Genomic DNA, 26,619 nt, shown 5'->3' with positions numbered 1-26,619 from the left:
GTTGCGCCCCATCCCCACCGGCTCGCATCCGATTCCAGAATGAAGTCCGGGTGGTTGCCGAAGATGGCTCGTCCATTCCACGCTTGCATGCAGTTGAGCCACCATTCAAGTTCCTGTCGTACCTCGTCCATCAGTGGTACCGGTTGATTGTATGTGGGGTCTTGTCTGAGGAAGCGGGCTTTTAGCCGTTGCATGGCTCGGTAATGTAAGGGGCCAGGAAAAATGGCCTGGATGGAGGAGGATAGCAGACCTATTATCCGTGCCAATTGTCGGAGGGGAATGTTCTCTAGTTTGAGGACTTTGCGTATCTCTTTCCTGATGGCCGATACCTTGGTATTTGGAAGATAAAGAGTGCAAGACCTGGAGTCTATTTCGAAGCCCAGGAATTGGATAGTGCGCGTGGGGGTCAGTGACGATTTGTCTGATCTGATGCCTCGAGTCCTGAGATGGGCCACTACTGGTTTCAGCATTTTTGTAAAGCACCAAGGTGCTGAGCTGAGGCCGAATGGGAGGCAAGTGAATTGCCATGGGGACCCCTGCCATAGGAACCGAAGGAGCGGTCGGCTGTCTTTGTGAATAGGGATCGCCAGGTATGCGTCTTTGAGGTCCAGACGCGTGAACCAGTCCCTTTCTTGTAGTAAGTCCCTTAAGAGGTGTATGCCCTCCATTTTGAAATGGCGGTATACCACGTGGGCGTTCAGTGCCCTCAGGTTGATCACCGGCCTGAAGTCTCCGTTTTTTTTGCGAACCAGAAACATGTTGCTGAAGTAGCCCCCTTGCGTGTGTGCGGGTTGTATTGCGCCTTTGTTGTGGAGCTCGTATAATTCCTGTTCTATAACCTGGGCGTCCGTGTCTGCCAAGTATAGGGTGGGCGGGGGGCGATGTTGGTTGGGGTATGACTGTAGCTCGATGCGGTAACCTCTGACCGTCTGTAGCACCCACGCGTCTGTGGTTAGACCTGCCCAATTCTGGGAAAAAAAGAGAAACGCGGCCGGCAGTCATGGTTAATAAAGGCACATTTGAGTTTGGTTTCCTTACCTGTGGGAAATCTTGCGCGGGCACGTCCGCGTCCTCCCCGGCCTCTATCTGTTCCTCTTTGGAAATAGGAGTAGGATTGTCTTGCACCCGAGTCCGGATAGGACTGTTGCGGGTAGAAAGGTTGTGGAGCTCCAATGCGGGGGCCTGATGGCCAGAAGCGGCTGGTGGCACGACCCCGCTGCCGACCAGCCCTGCCAAAAACACCCCGGGAGGGGTTACCTCTGAAGACTTTCCGCATAGAGGTACGAGCTCTGTTCAGGGAAGTGAATACATTCACATGTTTGTTGAGCTCCTTCATGAATGCCTCTCCAAAAAGCTTGCCCTTTGCCTGCGGGCCTAGTTCTTTCACCCCGAGGTCAGCCAACTTTGGGTCAATGCGGAATAGTGCTGCGCGGCGCCGTTCTGTTGATAGGGCCGCATTGGTATTGCCCAGGAAACAGAAACCCCGCTGGGTCCATTCCCTGATATCGTGAGCCCACTCACGTACCATGTCCGCAGTAAAGGAGTCTGCTCTGGCGGAGGCGTCATCCGCCAGGTACATCACTCGGGCCAAAGGCCCCATTGTATCTAGGAGCTTATCTTGTGCCCCTTTAAAGCTCCTTTTGATCCCCCTGCATGGATCACGACCACCTCTCTCCATGAATGCTAGCATGAGCTGGTCAAACTCTGGCGTAAACGCCACCTTGTCGGGCAGAGAAGGTCGAGGGCATTCCGCCCGCATCCGCTTGCGCACATGTTTCTCCAGCGGCTTGCAAATCCAATAATGCATAAATTTCAAGAGGTGGTCGGGTGGAGCCCATTCCCCTGAGCGGGGGTGACGTATATTTCTGGGATCAAACATGCATTGTCCCGTGGTATCCATGAAGCTCCCCTGTTCATGGGTAGCGGTTGACGTGCCAGACTCTGCATCCCCTTTCGTCTGGGGCTCACCCAGAAAGGTCTCTGAGACGTAGACATTGGATCCCCAATCGCCTTCGTCTGAATCCGAGACCAGGTACATCACTCGGGCCAAAGGCCCCAATGTATCTAGGATCTTATCTTGCGCCCCTTTAAAGCTCCTTTTGATCCCCCTGCATGGATCACGACCACCTCTCTCCATGAATGCCAGCATGAGCTGGTCAAACTCTGGCGTAAACGCCACCTTGTCGGGCAGAGAAGGTCGAGGGCATGAAGCTCCCCTGTTCATGGGTAGCGGTTGACGTGCCAGACTCTGCATCCCCTTTCGTCTGGGGCTCACCCAGAAAGGTCTCTGAGACGTAGACATTGGATCCCCAATCGCCTTCGTCTGAATCCGAGACCTCTGCCTGCCACTCATCCAGGATGGAGAGGGAGTGGGGCATCTCTTCTTCCTCGTCCGAGGAGATTTCTTTGGGAATTCTCAGGGGTGCGGGTGTGGGTATGCGTTTGTTACGCTTAATGGGCGCCTTGCCTTTGTTAGAGGCCCTCTGGGACACTTCGCCTTTCCAGTGGCGTTTTGCCGTACGCTGTCGTTCCTGGGAGGACGCGTCTGAATCTTCCGAATCCTCCCTGGTGCGCCTAGATTTACCAGTCGGCTTGATAGTATCAATGGCCGCTGGAAGCACCTTTGCCATGGCCTTCTCGAGGGATGCGGCTACCGCCGCATTAATCATGGCCTGCATTTGTTCAGTCGACATCTGTGACTCTTTTTCCATTGTATGATGGCTGACAGGCACAGGTATGAGAGGTGTAGGGACCGTGAGGGAGGGTTTGGTAAAGGCCAGTGGCCGTGTATTATAAAACGCTGTTTTGCGTTAAAAGCAGACTCTTATAGACACTGGGGCTCACCCAGGAGGGACGGAATTGCTATAGCAGATTCCGGTAAGCAGCACTTATACGGGGGCTCACCCCTTGCCAGAATACTCGTTAAAAACTGACTGGCAGATCCACTCCCTAAGGGTATTATACCCAGTTGCACAGGTCCCTGTGAGAAAAAATATAAATAACACTCACTTTTGCGATGAGAAACAGGAGCTTCCACTTGCAGCAGTACTAATCGCCTCATCCAAAACCACACAAGATGGCCGCCGTAACTGTCACTTTAAAAGCCCGGGAAAGGCAAGGGCTTTCGGTAGTTAGAGTGATCAGATTGCGTTCGGCAGATTTGCTGTTCGCACAAAAACCGCCGAACTCAATCTGGAGAAATAGTGGTTTAGCGTTCGGCAGTTTGAAACAGCCGAACGCTTCAGATGGATTCCGGCTCCGTTCAAGCAGAGGAGGGCTGCTCCGTCCGTGCGTGTCCGTGGACGGACCGGGGAGAGGAAACTGGGGAGGGGACGTGATTTGCCCAGCCCAGCCCTGCAGCCAGCGGGTAGCTAACTGGTATCCCGGTCGGGTAATGTAACAGTAGAACGAGGTGGCGAACGTAGCCACCAGGGAAAGGAGAGGGAGGGGGGAAAAGGGGGGAAAAAATCCTGACAGGCTGCCTCCGATTATGAGAGGAGCCTGAAGGGTAAAAATGAGCTGACAAACATTTTGGCAAATTTAAAATCACCCATAAAGGTTTCCCCACCACCCTTAGTAGGAAAACACAATACAGAATATAGTAGAATATGTGTATATAGTGAAAATAGAAGTAGTACTCTGACCTGTTACTTGTGATGGAGCAGCAAAGAAAGAGGAAATGATGGGCTATGCCTGAACTGATATACACTCTGACTCACTGTGATTGGTTCTTTGTTTTACTGTTTTTTTCTTTGCTGCTATGGAGTGAGTAAAGAAAGTTAATGCAAATACGAAGCCTCCTGTCATGTTATAAAATTATCCATCAACCATTACAGGCGTTCTTACAGTTAGATAAACCTTTCTTGAATTGGAGGGCTGCATAACATACGCTCTGTAAAAATATTGATGATCATTTCTATAAATATGGTAGAAACTTATTTGTTTTGTTGACATTAAGATCTTTTCTGACCATGTTTTATTAAAGTGATCTAAAAAGTCTTTATAGTAACTTTCCCCATTTATCCATTTCAGAAGATCGACATATTTATAGTAGCGGAAAGATTCTAATCCTTTTATGTCTGAAAAAGTGGCAGAAAATGAATAAATCTGGCACTCGTGCAAACATGGAGCACATTTAAAAATGTCAAAAACAACAATTGAAAAATCCGACAGAGCCCTGCTTGGGGGAGCCTATCGCCCTGCTATTCCTGGCACTGCAGTATGATTGCTGAAAAAATTTTGAGGACACAACCGACCAGATTTTGGGAGAACTATAATTGTGGAGCAGTCGAAGCTCCCATCTCTTTTTTAACGCTGGTCATTCTTTTTAGGAGATCAGAATATCGTATATGTATGAACAAATCCCAGAGCTCCCAGGAAAGAAAACTCACAATAACGTGTTGATAACTCTAAAATACTTGTTAGATATTAGCTTGTGTTATGATAAAGTTGGTTAAACTACCTGATAATCACTAAACGAGTGCTGTAAATGTTATCTGTAGTACAGGATGTCAACGGTACATTCATAGAATATTCCCTGCCGCTGCCTTACCACTAGCCACGTTCCCTAATCCGCAAATGTGTGTTTTGGGACATTTCACCTGCGCCATTTTGTATTAGTATTTGATGAAGTAGTACAAACAGTATTAGCAATAAAACTTGTTTTTTTAATTTAATTTATATATTTTTTTTTTTATTTTTTATTTTTTTGTGAATTAAGGTCTACTTTTATAACACAAGCAGAAACTGGATTAAAACCTCAAATTTATCATGGATTCTCACATTTCATCTGCAACGCCTATATGTTTCTTATTTTTTATCTATTTATTTAATCAGCATTGTCACCTTGATTGTCCCTTTCCTGACCCTGATAAGCCCTCTGTGAAGCCCCTCCATAGCATGGCAGGTAAAAAAAAGAGACCACACTGGCCCACTGAATAGGTCACCAATATAAAAAAGTTAAATAACGAGTCTTACCATTTATATTATACAGCTTGACAATGTATATTAGAACCAATTAGCCAATTCCGAAAAAAAAATATTAATCTAAAACATACTCTGGCTTGGAATACACCACCATTTAAATGTATTTTAATTATACCTTTAAAAAAACACACATTTACAAGAAATACCTTTTTTATAGGCATGCTGAAGCCCAAACCATTGTGTGTGTGTGCGTGCATGCGTGTGTGTGTGTATATATATCATTACACATTTTATTAAAAAAACAACCTGGCATGAGAATTTTCTTGCTGCCCTAACTGGTTACTTTTTACTTGCATTCCTAGCTGTACTCGAAGAAATATCAACGTACTCCTGTGGATTCTGCTCCTAAAACCCATAGATCAGTCCGTGGCAATCCATTGTGTCCTGTGCAGATTGTGCTACATGCATAGAATGCAGCATTCGCCCCACTGTACATAGATAGGTCTGTGTAATATACCGGGGTGAAGAGTAATGAAGTTTTGTGAGCAGGGTTTCCACCAATTTCCAGTGGTTCTATAGCTGAGGCTTCCTGTATAGTAAGATATTTAAGTATTCCATCCCATTGCAATCCTCCTCTGTCTCTGCGTCTTGGGATGTGGTCATAGTTGGTGTCCGGACCATAGGAAGAGCCAGATTTGTTATATATTCATTCTGATCACTGCTGTTAAGACGCATCCTTCTTAGACTTCTCTAAAAAACAAAAAAAGACAACAGACATCAATAATCTGCCCCAGGGGATTTCAACATCAACCACAATTTCCTCCAATCCATCGGTCTAATAGAGAAGAAATAGGTTGGAGATTCACTGGCGTGGCCAAAAACGCCACATTTCTCCAATCAAATCCTGCTATCTGCAGTATTTTAGTCAGTCTCCTTAATTCATCCATTTGATTAACTGTTAATTGGCACTCCAGATGTGGACTGCATTTCCCCTGATTTGTCGCCAGCAATATGGCTGTGTGAGCATTATAGGATATGTAGTCTTCAACATCTGGGGTGCCGAAGGTTCCCTACCCCTGGACTATTTAATAGGGGTACTCTAAACATCACAACCACTACAACTCCGTGTATCACTGCAGATTAAGTATTATTGCATCACAATGTAGTGGTTATGGTGCTATGAGACTATGGAGCGTCCATGGTGTTTGTCAAACCGTTTTGGAGCTGTTTGACAAAAATAGGTCCCTCCCCATTACCTATAGACAGCCCCCCTCAGCCACCCAAACTAGCAAAATGGAAACTAAGCTTCTTGATTATCTATCTGATTATTGTCTAAAACTCAGTATATAACTGGCGTCCAAGGCTGAACAGCTTCATAGCCAATAGGAGCAGTTGGCTACAGGCCCCAGTTTGGTGCAACTGCTCTAAAACAGTTTGACAAAAAAACGGATGCAGAGCACCATAACCACTGCACTGAGCTGTCGTGCTAATCGTGTTCCCAGTTTCCCTTTCATGGACCTTGTGGGTTTCATAGCTCACTGAGGCATGTTATAAATATAGATAAATATTCTACAATCTCCCCTCGATACATGGGGAAGGAGTTTTTATTCAATTACCTGGAATTACATGTGTCAAAAACACGCGTGTAGAATGTTTTTCAGGTTTATGTAAAGATCTCCTGTTTTCACTTATTCTACACAAGGCATCCCACCATATTGAAATTCTCTTAAAATTGTATTTTTGTAAGACGACAAAGTAGGGAAACGTAATCCCTAAAGCATCTCAGCAAGTACTTTAGGGGTGAGGAGTGTACCCTTAACCACGTGGCAGGATCGCTTGGACCCTTGAGATTTTATTTTAAATAGTCCTTTGTTTATAGATAATGATAATTTTTAAATGAATTGGAAATAAACCCCAATATAAGACATGCCGGAATATTAATTAAAGTGTGAATTCTAATTTAAGGTCAAAACAGACGAACTAGGAAAATTCTCTAAGTCAGCAATGCTTTCTGCTCGGCTACTCTGGCCTTGAATCTGAAATCACTTTATTATTATTATTGCCATTTATATAGCGTTTAGTAAATATGTATGTCAGTATGTAGGATACAGCATGTATAGAAGCTCCACTCCTACCATGGCGCTATTTATCTCTGATAATCTGTTTGATGAACACGCAGTGATAGTACATATTATGGGATGTCTGACGCTCTTGCGTGATTGCGTGGTTCATGCAGGAGGGTGATCAGCAGATACGTGACGTGGTCCCCAAATTCAGAACGTGTTCTATTAAATGTACTAACCATTGAAAGTATTATCACTTTACTCGGATACTTCATTGAACCGAAATATTAGACATGATTTTCGATCACTCTGTTCTGGTATTTGTTGGATGGACTCCATTTTCTGTTAATTGGCTAATTATGGGAAATGTTATCGGCACGGCTTTACAGGGTTCTTTAATTGCGTTGAGTACTCACTTTGTAGCAGAATACCCCAACGCATCCAATGATGGTGAGGATAACAGAACCCAGGCCACTCAAGGCATACAGCTTCAACTGAGAATCCATCTTATCTGAGATATGAAAAAACAAACCGAGGTCAGTAAAGTACAATACAATATCTGCTTCCAGATATATGGGGGCTCAGTGATTGACAGGAAAATCACAGGATATTTCAATGTATCACAAAATAATAAGACGCGCTATAATTGGTTATAATAATCACAGGCCAAAACTCACTACAAGTTACTGACAGTATAAGTGTCATGGAGCTCTGTGAAACAGTCACACACTGAACATTACTGTGAGTATTATTGCTGTGGAGCTCTGTGATACAATCCCACATGCTGCGTATTACTGTGAGTATTATTTCTGTGGAGCTCTGTAATACAATCCCACATACTGCGTATTGCTCTAAGTATTATTGCTGCGGAGCTCTGTGATACATTCACACACACTGAACATTACTGTAAGTATTATTGATGTGTTGCTGTGAGTATTATGGTTGTGGAGCTCTGTGATGCACTCATACATACCATAGTGAATGAGGAATAACCACACACGAGAAGGATTTGGGAATTGTTATAGACCACAAATTAGGCAGCAATATGCAAGGTCAATCTAAAAATTGCTAAGGCCAGTAAGGTTTTGTAAATAGGGGCATAACTTTTCGGGATGAAAATATAATTTTGCCTCTTTATAAATTACTGGTAGGACTACACCTTGAATATGCTGTGCAATTTTGGGCACCTGTTCTAAAGAAGGATATCATGGCACTAGAAAAAGTGCAGAGACGAGCTACAAAATTGATAAAAGGAATGGAGCATTTTAGTTATGAAGAAAGGTTAAAAAATGTAAATCTCTTTAGTTTAGAAAAACTGCACCTCAGAGGGGATATGATAACATTATACAAATATATTCAGGGCCAGTACAAACCTTTATATGGAAATCTATTCATAAACAGGGCTCTACATAGGACATGAGGTCACACATTTAGGCTGGAAGAAAGGAGATTTCATCTAAGGCAAAGAAAAGGTTTTTTAACAGTAAGAGCAATAAGGATATGGAATTCTCTGCCTGAAGAGGTGGTTTTGTCAGTCATTACAGATGTTTAAACTGCAATTGGATAAATACTTCCAAAAACAATATACAGGGATATAATTTCTAATTAGTGGGGTAATAGCTGCTTGATCCAAGGAGACATCTGACTGCTATTTTGGGGTCAAGAAGGAATTTTTTCCTAGTTTGTTGCAAAATTGGAAGCGCTTCAGACTGGGTTTTTTGCCTTCTTTTGGATCAACAGCAAAAAACACATGTGAGGAAGGCTGAACTTGATGGACGCAAGTCTCTTTTCAGCTATGTAACTATGTATTACTGTAAGTGTTATTGCTGTGGAGCTCTGGGATACAGTCACACATACTGCGTATTGCTGTGAGTATTATTGCTGTGGAGCTCTGTGATACACTCATATATTGCATGATACTGTGAGTTTTAAAGGACCACTCTAGTGCCAGGAAAGCATACTCGTTTTCCTGGCACTAGAGTGCCCTGAGGGTGCCCCCACCCTCAGGGACCCACTCCCGCCCGGCTCTGGAAAGGGGAAAGGGGTAAAAACGTACCTTTTTCCAGCGCTGGGCGGGGAGCTCTCCTCCTCCTCTCCGCCTCCGTTCCTCCCCGTCGGCTGAATGCGCACGCGCGGCAAGAGCTGCGCGCGCATTCAGCCGGTCACATAGGAAAGCATTCATAATGCTTTCCTATGGACGCTTGCGTGCTCTCACTGTGATTTTCACAGTGAGAATCACGCAAGCGCCTCTAGCGGCTGTCAGTGAGACAGCCACTAGAGAATTAGGGGGAAGGCTTAACTAATTGATAAACATAGCAGTTTCTCTGAAACTGCTATGTTTATAAAACAATTAGTTAACCCTAGCTGGACCTGGCACCCAGACCACTTCATTAAGCTGAAGTGGTCTGGGTGCCTAGAGTGGTCCTTTAATGCTGTGGAGCTCTGGGAGGAATTATTAAAGTTTTGTCGTTTGAAAAGGGCAACATTGTAAAGGTGTTGCTGTCACCATGGAAACCTATGACTTAAACAGGAACATTGTTGGTAGATATGATCACACAGCTTTGCACCATTATTTGATCAAAACACTCTGAAAACTCTCCCCTATTGTATCACATTATGTTTGAAGATCTAATGTGTGATTCAGGTTAAACATTTAGACATTATAAGGAAATGCATCAAAACCTTCTATTCAGAAAAGTTCTAACACCGGGGCCATCACCGTCCATGGGAACCAATGGAACCAACCACTACATTCCATTAGATGATGGGCCAATTCCAGACCAAGAGAACAATAGAACTAACCACTACATTCCATTAGATGATGGGCCAGTTCCAGGCCAAGAGAACAATGGAACCAACCACTACATTCCATTAGATGATGGGCCAGTTCCAGGCCGAGAGAACAATGGAACCAACCACTACATTCCATTAGATGATGGGCCAGTTCCAGGCCGAGAGAACAATGGAACCAACCACTACATTCCATTAGATAATAGGCCAATTCCAGGCCGAGAGAACAATGGAACCAACCACTACATTCCAATAGATGATGGGCCAGTTCCAGGCCGAGAGAACAATGGAACCAACCACTACATTCCATTAGATGATGGGCCAGTTCCAGGCCGAGAGAACATTGGAACCAACCACTACATTCCATTAGATAATAGGCCAATTCCAGGCCGAGAGAACAATGGAACCAACCACTACATTCCAATAGATGATGGGCCAGTTCCAGGCCGAGAGAACAATGGAACCAACCACTACATTCCATTAGATGATGGCCAGTTCCAGGCCGAGAGAACAATGGAACCAACCACTACATTCCAATAGATGATGGGCCAGTTCCAGGCCGAGAGAACAATGGAACCAACCACTACATTCCATTAGATGATGGGCCAGTTCCAGGCCGAGAGAACAATGGAACCAACCACTACATTCCATTAGATGATAGGCCAATTCTCTCGCTCTCACTCTCTCTCTTGGTCTCTCTCTCTCTCGCTCTCTCTATCGCTCTCACTTTCTCTCTTGGTCTTTCTCTCATGCTCTATCTCTCTCTCTCACTCTCTCTCACTCTCTCGGTCTCTCTCTCTCTCATTCCATTTCCTGTTTTTGGTTGTTTATACTTTCATTCTCTCTCAGTGTTGTTCTTCTCTGATAGCATTTGTTACTGTAATAAACCCTCATTTTCCAGTTGAGGAAAGTTGATTTACTGACGCTGTATGACGTTTACCTGTGACCTCGAGGAATATTTCTCCTTGATACGCACCATGTGGGAAGACATTGAAAATACAGCAGTATTGGCCGGTGTCGCTGTAGCTCACGTTTCGTATTGTTACCCCATACCGCTCTGCCAGCACCACCCTCTCTGCAAATGCCTCCTTGACGTGTCCTCTGTCCTGCACGTGAAAGGCAATGTACGAGCCGTTGCACAGCTTCCAGTTGACTTGGGTCAGTTTCACATCAAGTGATGAGAGTTCACATGTGAGTGTGACGTCGCTCCCCGGCGTGGCCGTAACGTTCTGAGTCGTGATGTAAAGACCAGCTTGTGTCCCTGTACGGCGATAAAAATAATAATACGTTAACTTGTTCTAGAAAAATTGTTATAAAGAAACTCAGCGATACCAGGATAGAGTATCACAATGTACGTTCTATGGCAGGAATAGCAAATTATAACTCCTATTATACCGAGCCAGCCTTTTGGCAAAGGGAGCAAAGGGAATTAGGAACTGGCTCCTGCAGAAAAGTAGCGACCCCTCTTTAGGTGTGCGCCCAGTAAATATAACCGAGAAATATGCAGTCATCAGACAAACAAATCACTTACCTTTAATGTAAACAAACAGAAATAACAAACATTTATTTTACAGATTGAACTCGATGGACATTTTCTAACCTAGATCACTATGACTGTGATTGGATATCAGCCGATATTGTATATTGACATGTTTTTCTACCCTTGATCAGCTTTTAATGGTTTGAATCCATTTAATTACACCAGTTTAATTCTTATCGAGTTTGTATATAGTCCATTGAAAATACAGACTTCTGTGATTACCTTCTAAGTAACAGGCACATAACGCCTGCTAAGTTAGTCTATATGGATTGACAGCTAATAAGCACAGACAGTGGGCAAATAGGTGTAAAAAAAAAAAAATACAGACGAAAATTAAACCCTGCGCTCAAACTCCCAGTACTCCTGGGCAGCAGCAATGGCCACAGTATTCCGCAGTGAGATGAATAGAAGCTAAAAATTAAAATATTAAAGTTACCGGGGCACTATCGCAGACATATATCAGGAGGTTTTTAGTACCATCCCAATGTCCATTAATGTGTAAGCTCACCTACCAAGTCAAGGCAAAACCTCTTATCTGAGTCTTACATTGACAATTCACCTTGCTGCTATCAGCTGAAAGGCAAATTATCTCATGAGATATTAACCCTTAATAGGGTACATACGGGGTGAGAAGCCTCCTGTCATTTAAATGTGCAAATATATTTGGGATAGTGCGCAAGTAACTTTTTTTTCATTTTAATTTTATGTATTTTAGCTGCTGAATACTGTTGCCGTTGCTGCCCCCCAGGAGTAGTGGGAGTTTGAGCGCAGAGCTTAGTTTTTGTGAGTTTGCATTTGTTTTTGTATTACACAGCCATGTTACAGTACTTTCCATTGGACAGCATTAACTATTAGCTACCCAGTCGCTAGTTTTTTATAACTGCGAGCAGCCTTGCGTCACAGCGAGTGTGGGAGGGGTAAAACTTCTATTGTACTTGTAGCGGAGCCCCAATACCCAGCTGAGGATGTGGTGGAATCTCGGTAAAAATAAATTTAGTAGGCCGAGATTACCACGTGGCATGTGTACGTGCATATGCTGACGTATCGGTCGGTTGGTTGCACGTGGAAAGATACGATCAGTAGTGTACGGAGCATGTGCAAGAAAACAGGATGTAGTATTCCCCTCCTCCATTGTGCTGGACAAGCCATGCGGTCAAGCAGGAAGTTAATTCTTATTTGTATTGATTGGTCAAGAGAATGTGCGGGTGGAGCTTAATATGGGAGGAGTTATGTGCCTATATAAGGAGCCTGCACTATTGTCCGGGGCTCAGAATTTGCTGTATTTTGGTGACATTAGTCCCTCTGAGTCCCGATCGGTGATCCAATAAAGAATCTCTTCCTTCCTGAAGAAACCTGTGTCCATCTCTCTGTGCTTGGCTTCCGTCAGTTTCTCCGGTATCATTTGGTGCATTGGCCGGGAAGCTCATCGTTCAACGGTAGCTGAGAGGCAGAGGCGTGAGACGGTCTATCTTTGCCCACGTTCTCTATGGCTGCACCCCTGAACTTCTGCGTGGACCTCCCTTCGTCTCGGCGCCACTGGTCTGTTGTCCAGGAGATCATCGGCCTCTACGTAAGAAGTGCTGGGGTGTCCCCGTCGATGAGTGTGAACTCAGGTTCAGGAACGAGGAGGTAAGACAAGTGCTGTTTTAGACGGCAGACCCACTAGGGGTATACCGATTGTGCGGTAGGCCCAAAAGGGGTTTAAATCTGTGTATGGAATCTGCCCCCTCTGTCGGAGGGAAGGAGCGAAGGCGCACCGCTCAATCGAACGCTCTTTAGTAAGACCGTTTGATTTGGTTTGGAGTCAGGCGGGGTTCTGTGTAAATAGCCCTAGCCGGACACCGGTGTCTTGTCTAGACTAGCGTTCTAGGGTGTATATTTTGTTCGCTAGGTCGGAGGGACCGGGAGACTAAGCGGCGTCTGTGTAAATTCGGTTCGCTAGATCTCAACCTATCTTGGCTAAGTGGGAAGGCGTGTAAATTTGAAACCCACTAGATTTTTGATAGAGTAAATAGACTAAAAGGGTGCTGTTGTAAATTCCGCCCTCTAGTTCGCTATATGTGGTGCTTGGGCAGTGTGGCTAACCAAAACGGATGTAGATAGTTTTAGGTAGTCCATTCAAGGTACTGGCCAATAGTTTAGTTGGGATTGTATATGTGTTAAAGATTGTTAGTAAAGTGTATATCTTGTTAGATAGCGCGAGCTCAGCCGTCTAGCGAGAGTGTTAATAGTGTGTTGCTGTATCATAGTGCACGGTACCATAACCCTGTATATTTACTGACACTGTATATAAGTACTAATCATTGTCGTCTAATGCATGTTTAACACCATAACCACTAATAATTGTATTGTGACCTTAAATTGTGCTTTGACCTATGCTAACCGTACTGTAACCGCTATTTGTAAAAGACGATGTTACTGGGGTGTGTTATAGACGGGTAATTCATATATAGAGAATTATAGCGTGGGTGACTGTATAGTTTCGCCAGAGGGCATAATATTGATTATTTAGTGACTGGTGTAACAGCTGTGTGTGTACGGGAATTCCCTGAGTGTTTATTGTGTTATTGTGTACGTTTCACTTGGTAACCGTACCACGTGGTGCTGTTGCCAGAGGAAACGGGTGTGATTGTTGAATAGAACGCGTGCATAGTAATCGTTGTCAACGACGTTCCATTGATAAGTATGGGCGCGTCAGAGTCAACGATTTCGGATCCCTTAGGTTGTATGGTAAAGAATTTTAAAAAGGGATTTAAAACATGTGATTTTGGGGTTAAAATGTCTCCTGTACGTTTGGTCACTTTGTGCACTAGGGAGTGGCCTACTTTGGTTGCGGCATGGCCGCCACGTGGTAGTTTGGATCCAACTCTGGTACAGCGTGTACACGTGGATGTATCAGGTAGGCCTGAACTTTACGGGCAGTTTCCATATATTGATTGTTGGAGACAGGCCGTAAACGACTCGCCAAAATGGATTCAGATATGCCACGAGGAGCAATGTCGCCTCATGGTGGCCAGGACTTGTTTGTCCACTAGGACTATGGTTAGGCCCATTTTGGACACGCCCCCTGAGTCCGAGATCCCTTTGCCGCCCCCTTACTTCCCTACAGGGAGAAGTGACGCGAGTGCAGGAAGTTCTGCACCCCTTCCCCCATTGCCCCCATCCACTTCCGCTTCCTCCCCCAATACAGAATCCACCCCCCCTCGTATTAAATCTCCCCTTCCGGAACCAGAACCAACCCCCGTTAGATCTGAATATCCTGATTTGGCGCCACTTCAAACTTCCGGTCAAGCTTCTTCTAGCTCGGCTCGGAGTATACTATTCACCAACTTTTCCCAAAATCAAGCTCCCACATCCTCATGCTCTATTACCCCCCGACTGGAACCTCTAACCGACGCCCCTCCACGTAGCCCTATACTAACCCGACAACTGACCTGTACCCAACAACTTAAACATTACCAGATGCCTCTTCGTCTGAATCCTGGGTCAGCCTATCTCGATGCCGCAGGTCAAATGGCATATGCTGACCCAGTCTTCGTGTATGTCCCGTTCACGACTACCGATCTCTTGAACTGGAAGACCCACAACTCCTCGTACACTGAGAAACCACAAGCTATGACCGATCTGTTCACCTCGATAGTTCAGACACATAACCCGACATGGGCTGATTGCCAGCAGTTATTAATGACATTGTTCAATAATGAGGAAAGGACTAGGATTAACCAAGCGGCCATTAAAGCGCTAGAGGATAAAGCCCGTGCTTTAAATCAAGCCAATCCGGCAGCATGGGCCGCAACACATTACCCTAATACCGATCCCGACTGGAATGTTAATGGCGCAGATATGGTTCAACTTAAAGCCTATAGAGACGCTATAATTGCTGGCATGAAAGCCGGAGGGAAGAAAGCTATTAATATGTCGAAGACAGTTGAGGTGATTCAGAAAAGTGATGAAGCGCCCAGTGTCTTTTATGACCGATTATTGGAGGCATACCGCTTGTATACCCCCTTTAATCCGGAAGACGCTGATAATTCCCGAATGGTAAACTCCGCCTTTGTCAGCCAAGCTTACGGAGATATTAAGCGCAAGCTACAGAAGTTAGAAGGGTTCGCAGGAATGTCTATCACCCAACTGATGGAGGTAGCGAATAAAGTATACATGAACAGGGAAACAGAGTCAAAGAAAGAGGAAGAGCGCAAGATGCGTAGAAAGGCAGATATGCTAGCGGTAGCGATCACAGGCGTAGATAGACGGGGCCCAGATAGAGGCGATAGTAAGTGGAATGAGGAACCCCTGAGTAGAAATCAGTGCGCATACTGTAGGGAAGAAGGGCATTGGAGAAGTGAGTGTCCGCGAAGAAAATAGTATGAGAGAGACCGACCTAGGGCAGGTTACGGAAACTTTAGAGGCAGAGCGAGAGGTAGAGGAGGCCCCGGAGGGAGCAATGGTAATAGAGGAAGTAATGGGAACAGAGGAAGTGTGAGGGAAGACAGGTACTATCCAGCAGCGCAAAGGTCCCGCGATAGAGAAGGTAGGGACTTTGTAGGATTGGCTGACACGGTTATGGAGGACTATTGATACCGACCGGGCTCCATCCCCCTTGGTCGAGCGGAGCCTATGGTCGATGTATCAATAGGGGGAAAAAGGAGTGCGTTTATGATCGACACTGGTGCTGAACATTCGGTGGTGACTAACCTAGTTGCTCCTCCATCTGGAAGAACTATTACTGTAATAGGAGCAACTGGAAGAAGTGCTGAAAAAACGGTTCTTAAAAGTCGACTCTGTACATTGGGAGGCCACGTAGTAAAACACCAATTCCTTTTCATGCCTGAATGTCCAGTCCAATTGCTGGGACGTGATATGCTATCCAAATTACAAGCGCAGATTACGTTCCTACCAAATGGAACAACATCCTTAAAGTTTAATGGACCTTCAGGTATTATGACATTATCCGTACCAAAGGAAGAAGAGTGGCGACTTTATACAGCGTTGACTAGCCAAAACCCTAGGAGTGATGAATCCTTATTCAACATACCAGGAGTTTGGGCAGAGAACAACCCACCAGGACTGGCCCGCAATATTCCACCTATTAAAATCGAACTAAAACTTGGGGTTTATCCAGTGAGCCTAAGACAATATCACATCCCGCAGAAGGCTAAGAAGAACATCCAATCTTATCTGGATAAGTTCATACGGTATGGTATCCTAAAATTCTGTACTTCCCCCTGGAACACCCCATTGCTGCCTGTTCAAAAGCCCGGTACAGATGAGTATCGACCTGTGCAGGACTTGAGAGCAGTCAATGATGCGGTTGTTAGTATACATCCAGTTGTGCCCAATCCATATAACCTGCTTGCTTTAATTCTGGGCGGGGCTATTTACTTTACAGTCTTAGACCTCAAAGATGCCTTCTTTTGCCTCCGAATTGCCGCAGAAAGCCAATGTATCTTCGCTTTCCAATGGGAAAACGCTGTGACGGGCTCAAAACGCCAAATGACCTGGACAAGACTGCCCCAAGGGTTTAAAAATTCACCTACCCTATTTGGTTCAGCTCTAAGTCAGGATCTACTGGATTTCGAGTCTATCCCAGGAGAGTGTGTATTGTTACAATATGTAGATGACTTGTTGATAGCAGCAGTTACAAAGGAAATATGTCAGCAAGCAACGCACGATCTACTACACATTCTCTGGAAGGCAGGATACAAGGTGTCCAGAAAGAAGGCTCAGTTGTGTTTGCCAACTGTCAAATATCTGGGATTCCATATCTCTGAAGGTCAAAGAATTATGGGGCCAGAGAGAAAAGAAGCTGTGTGCCAAATACCGATACCCAAGAATAGAAGACAAGTGCGAGAATTCTTGGGGGCAGCAGGCTTCTGTAGGATATGGATTCCCAGCTACGCGATACTGGCAAAACCTCTGTATGCAGCTATCAAAGGTACAGAGCACGACCCCTTCTTATGGACTCAAGAACAGCAAACGGCATTTGAAGATGTGAAGAAGGCTTTGATGAGTGCCCCAGCATTAGGTCTACCTGATCACACACGACCATTCTACCTGTATGTACATGAGCAAAGAAGAATGGCTGTGGGAGTATTGACACAGTACTTGGGATCATGGCAAAGACCTGTTGCCTACATGTCTAAGCAACTGGATGCAGTGGCCAGCGGACTTCCACCTTGTCTAAGAGCCGTAGCTGCAGCCGCTCTGCTAGTAGCTGAAGCCGATAAACTCACTCTGGGTCAAGAACTTTATGTACGAGTCCCACATGCAGTACAGACGTTGTTGGATTACAAAGGAAATCATTGGTTTAGTAACAGCCGTATGACCAAGTATCAAGCAATGTTGTGTGAAAACCCAAGAGTGCATTTAGAGACTGTAAATACCTTAACCCCTTAAGGACCAAACTTTTGGAATAAAAAGGAATCATGACATGTCACACATGTCATGTGTCCTTAAGGGGTTAAATCCAGCTACCCTTCTGCCGCAACCTACTGAAAGTCAACACGATTGTTTGGAAGTGATGGATGAAGTATTTTTAAGTAGACCAGATCTTCGTGATTTTCCCATCCAGAACCCCGATGTTCAATATTACACTGACGGCAGTAGTTATGTGAAAGAAGGGATCCGCTATGCAGGATATGCAGTAACAACGATAGACAAGGTGATAGAAGCTCGGCCACTGGCAAAAGGAACATCAGCACAAAAGGCAGAATTGATAGCACTGACACGAGCGTTACAATTGGCTGAAGGTTTAAGAGTGAACATCTACACGGACTCCAAGTATGCGTTTTTAACCACTCATGCCCACGGAGCTTTGTATAAAGAAAGAGGACTATTGAATTCAGAAGGCAAAGAAATCAAATACGCAGCTGAAATCCTACAACTATTGGAAGCAGTGTGGGAGCCGAAAGAAGTCGGTATTATTCATTGTCGAGCGCATCTGAGAGGAGATGGTGATGTAACCAAAGGAAATCGGATGGCAGATAGTGCAGCTAAGCGTGCCGCTGAATCAGGAAGACAGGAATATGTGGAGCATATAGCTGCTCTTATACCGACTCCACTGTCTCAATGGACTCCAGTTTATACAGCTCAAGAAGAGGAGTGGTTAAAGACTGAACCTGGAAAGTATTTGGAGAACAAATGGTATCAGTTAGAAGATGGAAGAATAGTCATTCCAGCATCACTAGCGGTAGAAATTGTCCAAAACTATCACAACGGGACACATTCTGGGAGGGATAGTACAGAAGAATCTCTCAGAAAACATTTCTACATACCAAGATTGTCCAACTTGACTCAGGCCATTGTACGAAGATGTGTAACGTGTGCTAAAAATAATGCAAGACAAGGACCAGTAAAGCCACCAGGAGTCCAGTTTATGGGGGGACTCCCCATGTCCGATTTACAAATTGACTATACAGTAATGCCTAAATCTGGTGGACATCGCTACCTACTGGTAGTTGTGTGCACCTATTCAGGCTGGGTAGAAGCATGTCCTACTCGTACAGAGAAAGCAGGAGAAGTTGTGAGATTCCTGCTACGAGAAATAATACCCCGATATGGACTACCCTGCTCTATAGGATCGGACAATGGTCCAGCTTTTGTTCATCAGTGCCTACAACAACTGACTCATATGCTTGGTATAAAGTGGAGGCTTCATACGGCATATAGACCCCAGAGTTCTGGTAAGGTAGAGAGAAGGAATAGAACTATTAAGAATCAGTTGGCTAAAATGTGTCAGGAAACCCAACTTAAGTGGAACGTTCTCTTGCCCATAGCTCTATTGCGAATACGCAGTACACCTACCAGAAGGATGGGCCTCTCTCCTTTTGAAATCATGTATGGGCGACCACCTCCCGTACTTGGTAACTTAAGGGGGGATTTGAGTCAGTTGGGAGAAGGAATTACCCGGCAGCAGGTTGTAGAGTTGGGTAAGACTATGGAGGAGGTACAGAAATGGGTACAAGATAGATTACCTGTGAATATTTATCCCACAGTTCATAGTTACCACCCAGGAGATCAAGTGTGGATTAAAGAGTGGAATAATGTACCGTTAGGGCCCAAGTGGAGAGGTCCTTATGTTGTTCTTTTGTCTACCCCTACAGCGATAAAAGTAGCCGAAGTGACTCCATGGATACATCACTCCAGGGTTAAACCAGCAGCAGTCGATTCTTGGTAAGCTACAGCAGATCCAGAGAATCCCTGCAAGATCCGGTTAAAACGCACGACTCAGTCGGAGTGACGAGGAATCTTGTGGATTACAAATTTTATTGTTTCAGAGATTTGGTAAGTGAGTGAGAAGGCCATAATAAAGCCTGTCCACCCACCAACGAGTATATAAGTCAGGAAAAGTCTCGAAGGGACCCCTGTGAAGACGAGCAGAACTCCATTCCCTGCAGCCCTTACATCCTGGAAGCTGAGGTGCCTTCGCACGGACGAAGACTGAGGATGACGACGAAAGATGTGTTTATGATAATGTTTTTATATGTGTATTTTTATATTCAGGAAGGTAGAGGTACCGACACTCCTAGTTGTGAGGTATGCATTAAGACTACAAGAACAGGTAACCATATTTCCCAGACCCTAATTTGGCATTCGCAATATGAGTGTAAAGGAGATGTATCAAGATGTAGATACTTAAATATAGAATATAGTGTGTGCAATTTAGGAATAGGAGAACCTAAGTGCTTCAGTCCAGAGTATCAACCCCGTACAATTTGGTTGACTCTCAGGAATGGAGATCCTGAGGGGACCCTAATTAATAAGACGGTATTAGAATCCGTATATTCTTCAGGTGTTCTGCTATTTGATGCGTGTAAAGCGATATCAAGTGGTAGGAAACCGTGGAATGTATGTGGGGATCTTAGATGGGAGAGAACGTATGGGTCTAACGATAAATATATTTGTCCCAGTAGTAAAAATAAGTATGTGAGTCCTAGATGCCCAAATAGAGATTATACCTTTTGCCCATATTGGTCTTGTATGGGGTGGGCAACTTGGGGACAAACAGCAGACAAGGACATGATTGTGACTAAGTTGCCTACCAATCCATACTGTAAGTCTATGGAGTGCAATCCAATCCATATACTTATAAATAACCCCGACAAGTTCTTAGATAAATATGGTAATTTATTTGGGTTTCAAATATATGGGACGGGTTTAGACCCTGGGACAGTATTATTTATAGGGATAGAGACTGATACGGTAACCTCCCAAACTCATCAAGTATATCATTCCTTTTATGAAGAGATGAGCATAGATAATAAGATCCCCCATAACGCTAAAAACCTGTTCATTGATTTAGCTGAAAGTATTGCCGGTAGTCTTAATGTTACCAACTGCTATGTGTGTGGAGGTACTAACATGGGAGACCAATGGCCTTGGGAAGCAAAGGAGGTAATGTCCGGTTCTGAGGCAGTTGACCAATTAATATCTACACAAGCCGATTATCATACAAGTGTTAGAGGTAAATCTGAGTGGAGATTAAAGACCTCCATCATAGGTTATGTTTGCATAGCGAGGAAAGGAATAATGTATAATATTTCTGTAGGAGAATTAACTTGTCTAGGGCAAAAAGCTTATGATGATGATACAAAGAATACAACTTGGTGGTCGGCTTCAAATGTCTCAGAACCATCTAACCCGTTTGCTAGATACGCCAATTTAAAGGATGTGTGGTTTGATTTATCCATCACATCTAACTGGAGAGCCCCAGCAAATTTGTACTGGATCTGTGGTAAGAAAGCCTATTCGGAGTTGCCACAGGACTGGGAAGGGGCATGTGTGTTGGGTATGCTCAAACCATCCTTCTTCTTGTTACCTATTGAAACAGGTGAGACTTTAGGTGTTAAAGTGTATGATGTGAATCATAGGAAGAAAAGGGGACCCATAGAGATAGGCGCCTGGGAAGATAATGAATGGCCTCCCCAGCGTATTATAGATTACTATGGGCCAGCCACGTGGGCAGAGGATGGTACCTTTGGTTATAGAACCCCAATTTATATGCTCAACCGTATTATAAGATTACAGGCGGTGGTTGAGATCATTACTAACGAGACATCACAAGCGCTCAATCTTCTAGCGAAGCATAATACCAGGATGAGGACAGCTGTATACCAAAATAGATTAGCCTTGGATTACCTTTTGGCAGTAGAGGGAGGTGTATGTGGGAAGTTTAACCTGAGCAATTGCTGTCTTCAAATAGATGACGAAGGGCAAGCAATAGCTGAGCTTACTAGCCATATGGTTAAACTAGCGCATGTGCCTACTCAAGTATGGAAAGGGTACAATCCAAGTAGTTGGTTTGGTAGCTGGTATGAGTGGTTTGGAGGGCTTAAGGCAGTGGTAGGTGGAGTCCTACTGATTTTAATGTTGTGTCTACTCCTGCCATGTCTTATACCCTTAGTAGTTAGGTCTGTGCAAAGCCTGATAGAAAATATAGCAGAAAGGAAGGCTGCTGCACAGATAATGGCAATTTATAAATATAAGGCTCTAGATCAGGGAGAACCAATGCAGGAAGATGAGTGTTGAAGATTCACATCATAGATAAGTCTGGTCTGGTTCAAGGTAACTTGCGGTGTATGCAAACCAAGGTTAAGTGATGCCTCAAGTAATTGTGAAATATCAAGAGGCATCAAAGGGGGGAATGTGGTGGAATCTCGGTAAAAATAAATTTAGTAGGCCGAGATTACCACGTGGCATGTGTACGTGCATATGCTGACGTATCGGTCGGTTGGTTGCACGTGGAAAGATACGATCAGTAGTGTACGGAGCATGTGCAAGAATACAGGATATAGTATTCCCCTCCTCCATTGTGCTGGACAAGCCATGCGGTCAAGCAGGAAGTTAATTCTTATTTGTATTTATTGGTCAAGAGAATGTGCGGGTGGAGCTTAATATGGGAGGAGTTATGTGCCTATATAAGGAGCCTGCACTATTGTCCGGGGCTCAGAATTTGCTGTATTTTGGTGACATTAGTCCCTCTGAGTCCCGATCGGTGATCCAATAAAGAATCTCTTCCTTCCTGAAGAAACCTGTGTCCATCTCTCTGTGCTTGGCTTCCGTCAGTTTCTCCGGTATCAAGGAAGCAATAAAATATCCAAGACAAATCCCCCCACTAACTGGACGACACACAGTTCTGGGAGTCAACTGAGCTTTATTCAGCCACAGCTGGCTTTTATGCAACTGCAAGGGGTTTCTTAAATCATATTCCAGGGGTATTTCCCTGATGGACCTAAAAGGGACAAGGGACTAGTAAACCGTTCAGAGACTCCTCCTCTGTGCAGGAGAGATAATTGAGAAAGAACAACTATTTAATTAAATCACCTCTCAGGTACAGAAAATATACAATATTTGCAAACATCATAAAACACATTCTAATATTTCAGAACCCCACGAAAATTATGTCACCGAATAGCTGGGATATGAGCGCACACTTTGTCAAAATATCACTCAGATCCATTCAGTGGTTCGGGAACGTCATTAAAGGGAAGTTTTGACCAGTCAGCCACGAGGTGAAGCCCCAAAACAGTTCCAGAGAAAATAAGTCTCGACTGGTCTTCTTTTGAGGGCTCTCACACGAATACCGATGAAGGCTCCCTCTGACTGCTTGCATACGAATGTTCCCCCTGTTCGGTAGTTAGGTCTTCCGAACGCCGTTCTCATACTGGTTCGGGAAGTTGGATAGGTAGCGGTATCAGTTTACCGGGTGTTCGCGGAGTAGAGTAGCAAAAATTAGTTCCAGGTCGTCGAAGATCATGTACCGCTGCCCACGTTTGAGAGACAAAATGGCCGCCGTTTGTTTGCACACGTGCGTTCAGTGATACGAACGGCGGCCACACAGGGGAAACACTTTCTTTAACAAGCAATTTGCGGTTAACAGCCAGGGGTGGTCAGTTGTTAAAAGATGCGAACCCATGGACCACACAAATGGGGGTTCGGTAAACAAACAGTGGGTACGGACAAAAAGGAATGAAAAAGGGTATTACAAACATTCATTCTGCTACAGTACTAATGTGAGGGTCATAGTGAACCTCCCTGGCTCAGGGCCGGCGCATCCTATAGGCTAAGTAGGTAGCCGCCTAGGGCACTTCTTAAGGGGGGGCACCGGCAGTGACTTAACTACTTGTCTGGCCACCCCCCTATGAAGTTGCATTGATTATAAAGAGCATCCGGAGCAGCCGCCAGCCACATTACCATACGCTAGGGAGCACTTACTTGTAGACTAGCATAAAACGTCGGTCCGGCATTCACCACAGCCTGCTAAGTCAGGACCCCTCTTCCAGCCAAGCTCCGCGGCAGCGCAAGGGCGCATCATTCACTCACTCCCACCCCTTGCCCTGTACGTGGGGACAAGTAGGTGGGAGAATAACAGGGAAATTGGGCTGGAAAAAAGTGTTGGCCACCGGGCACAGCAAAGGTGATAGGAACAAAGAGCAAAGTGCAATGAAGGTAAGAGAGAATGCACAGTGTGTTTCATTGAATGTGTGTCAGTATGTTTCAGTCAGTATCTTTGTGTGTGTGTATGTATGGGTCTCTGTGTGTATGTATGGATCTGTGTGTGTATGTATGGGTCTGTGTGTGTGTGTGTGTGTGTGTGTGTGTAGGTCTGTGTGTGTGTATGTGTTTGTGTGTGTGTGTGTAGGTCTGTGTGTGTGTGTGTGTGTGTAGGTCTGTGTGTGTGTATGTGTGTGTATCGGTCTATGTGTGTCTGCATAGGTCAGTGTGTGTGTCTTTATGAGTCAGTGTGTGTGTGTGTGTGTGTATCGGTATGTGTATGTATGGGTCAGTGTGTGTCTGCATGAGTCAGTGTGTGTGTTTATGAGTCAGTGTGTATGTATGGGTCTGTTTGTGTTTATGGTCAGCGTGTGTCTGCATGGGCCAGCGTGTATCTACATGGGTCAGTGTGTGTCATTATGAGTCAGTGTGTGTGTATGGGTTAGTGTCTGTGTGTATGGGTCAGTGTGTGTCTGCATGGGTCAGTGTGTGGAAGGGGGTCAGTGTGAGTGTGTGTGTATGTGTGTGGGTCAGTGTCTGTGTGTGTGTGTATGGGTCAGGGTGTGTGTGTGTGTGTGTGTGTGTGTGTATGTATCGGTCTGTGTATGTATGGGTCAGTGTGTGTGTTTAGGAGTCAGTGTGTACGTATGGATCTGTTTGTGTGTATGGGTCAGCGTGTGTCTGCATGGGTCAGCGTGTGTCTACATGGGTCAGTGTGTGTATTTATGAGTCAGTGTGTGTGTGTGTATGGGTCAGTGTGTGTCTGTGTGTATGGGTCAGCGTGTGTCTGCATGGGTCAGTGTGTGTGTGGAGGGGGGTCAGTGTGAGCATGTGTGTATGTGTGTGGGTCAGTGTGTGTGTCTGTATGGGTCAGCGTGTGTGTGTGTATGGGTCAGTGTAGGTAAGTCTGCATGAGTGGGTGGAACAAATTGGGCGGCAAATACAAATTTGCATAGGGCGGTAAAAATCCTTGCACCGGCCCTGCCGAGGCTATTACGTATGCCTTTTTGTAATGACTAACAGGGTTAAAAAGACTGATAAATGTACTTTGGAAGCATGGTTATTGGAGGATATTTTGTTTATCAGCTTCTATCATTTTGGCCGACTTTAAGTCTAAATGAAAGTCGTTAAAAATGTCTGACGAAACCAGACTATAATTATTGACTTGGTTTTTACTGATAATATTAAAACCATTATTATTATTATTATTTATATAGCGCCATCAGATTCCGTAGCGCTGTACAATGGGATGCTTCCAGGGTAGACAGATGCAAACTAATCACTAAACACATGGTTATATGATCCAGTGTGCATTTCAATGAGCAATGATAAAAGAGATAAAAGAGAAAGCAGATTTTATTTTTCATAACCGTTTCCAACCTGAAGGGCAATCGGAATCTATAAAACTATTTTTGACTTTCCAACTAACTAGAGACGTACAGTATATCTGTATAGTATAGTGGGGTGCCTGCTGGGTCTTCCTTTTTACCCAAATGTCTACCAAGCCCGTCTTTATAATTATTTAACTTTTGTAAAGATATGTGATCTGGGGGGGGGGGGAAATCCAATTTGGATATTTATTATTTTTTCATTTCCTTCTAGAGGTTTTTTTTCTCAGTTCTACGAATGTAGACGATTTGGAAAGGCCATCGGGAGTTTTAGTCCCAATTAGATAAACTGGAGAAAGGCTTCAGATCTGGCCGTCTGCCGTACAGTTTTCAATTCCTAGCCTGGTATAATTCCTGGTTTGGTGAAGTGGAATTAGAATTATGGAGGAGCATGGAAATGGGTCCCTGTCTGTGGATGTAAACATTTTGCACTGTCTCTGCACTGGTCCATACAGCAGATCCATCATCTCTCATGCAGGATATCAATCACAATGTAACTAAACATACCTGGAATCTGGATCACAAAGCAGCACAGCGCCAGTACACCGGGAGGAGACGGATACAATCTCATGGTGATTTAATCCCGTGTTCCCCAAATCCCAGGGTTCTCGCTCCTTGATACATCGCAATGAGCAATACTGCGAACAGCCTAATCAACAAAAGAAACTGCTGGGTATTGTCAGGGCTGTTTATTACAATCTCTGGTCAGAGTAGGAAACCACAGACATTGAGCTGGAAGCAGACGGGGGCGAGAACTGTGAACTGACATGCGAAGTGTGAAACAAAATAATCCCACAAAGTTTGCTGTGATGACGTAAATCATTTTTTTTCTGCAGCCAGTATGTGACGTGGCAGAGGCCAAGGAGCCCATGGGGAGCATCGATTAGTGATGGTGCAAATGTCCTAAAACAAAGAATTTCATTGTGTGGTGCCCTCATCTAAATGTACACACAAGAACAAAGTAGTTATAGTTAGTTATAAAAATTGTCACATTCACTTTTCATGCATTTTTTCTGCCACTTTTCCTGTTTGCGCCCAAATATTCCTTACAGAACCTTTTCTTAATTTATTCTTTATTTTGTTGAGGCATGTGATTATAGGGGTACAGAAAAAAGAGAGGGAGACGTTCAAGAGTTGTACAGGATAGGGTCATCAAAACATATTGACAAAGTCTCCTATGATTATCAACCTCATTTTATATATATTAACCTGCTATGGCTAAATACTGTTATCTCTCGCTTTAATACTGTAATCTCTCGCATTAATACTGTTTTCTCTCGCTTTAATGTTGTTATCTCTCGGTTTAATACTGTTATCTCTCGCTTTAATACGGTTATCTTTCGCTTCAATGCTGTTGTCTCTCGCTTTAATACGGTTATCTCTCGCTTTATTTCTGTTATAGCTCGCTTTAGTACTGGTA

The 26,619-nt window shown here is 44.5% G+C and overlaps 1 protein-coding gene across 2 annotated transcripts; it reads right to left on the bottom strand.

Moving 5' to 3' along the window:
• Positions 1–5,479: 5,479 nt before the first annotated feature.
• Positions 5,480–25,839, bottom strand: TIGIT (T cell immunoreceptor with Ig and ITIM domains). Of its 2 annotated transcripts, none has more exons than XM_063442010.1 (4): positions 25,707–25,839; positions 10,720–11,040; positions 7,406–7,500; positions 5,480–5,676 (listed from the first exon to the last, which is right to left on the bottom strand). In XM_063442010.1, exons 1-4 carry the CDS (start codon positions 25,768–25,770, stop codon positions 5,500–5,502), a joined length of 657 nt encoding a protein of 218 aa, XP_063298080.1. In that variant the 5' UTR covers positions 25,771–25,839; the 3' UTR covers positions 5,480–5,499. The 2 variants fall into 2 exon arrangements, with proteins under 2 accessions (XP_063298080.1, XP_063298088.1); XM_063442018.1 differs by having other exon boundaries at positions 10,756–11,040.
• Between the last annotated feature and the right edge of the window lie 780 nt (positions 25,840–26,619).

Source organism: Pelobates fuscus, chromosome 1 (assembly GCF_036172605.1).
Source record: "Pelobates fuscus isolate aPelFus1 chromosome 1, aPelFus1.pri, whole genome shotgun sequence".
NCBI classification, from domain to species: domain Eukaryota; kingdom Metazoa; phylum Chordata; class Amphibia; order Anura; family Pelobatidae; genus Pelobates; species Pelobates fuscus.
Note: the sequence above shows the minus strand (reverse complement) of the source record. Positions and strands in the feature narration are given on the sequence as shown.

What these genes read in the sequence shown, in the direction of transcription:
- TIGIT (XM_063442010.1), bottom strand. Translation starts at nt 25,770, where the DNA reads ATGAGATTGTATCCGTCTCCTCCCGGTGTACTGGCGCTGTGCTGCTTT. An exon ending in CTTTGTGATCCAGATTCCAG is followed by an intron (nt 11,041 to 25,706) that starts GTATGTTTAGTT and finishes ATCGCCGTACAG; the next exon opens with GGACACAAGCTGGTCTTTAC. An exon ending in TTGGGGTATTCTGCTACAAA is followed by an intron (nt 5,677 to 7,405) that starts GTGAGTACTCAA and finishes TTTGTTTTTTAG; the next exon opens with AGAAGTCTAAGAAGGATGCG.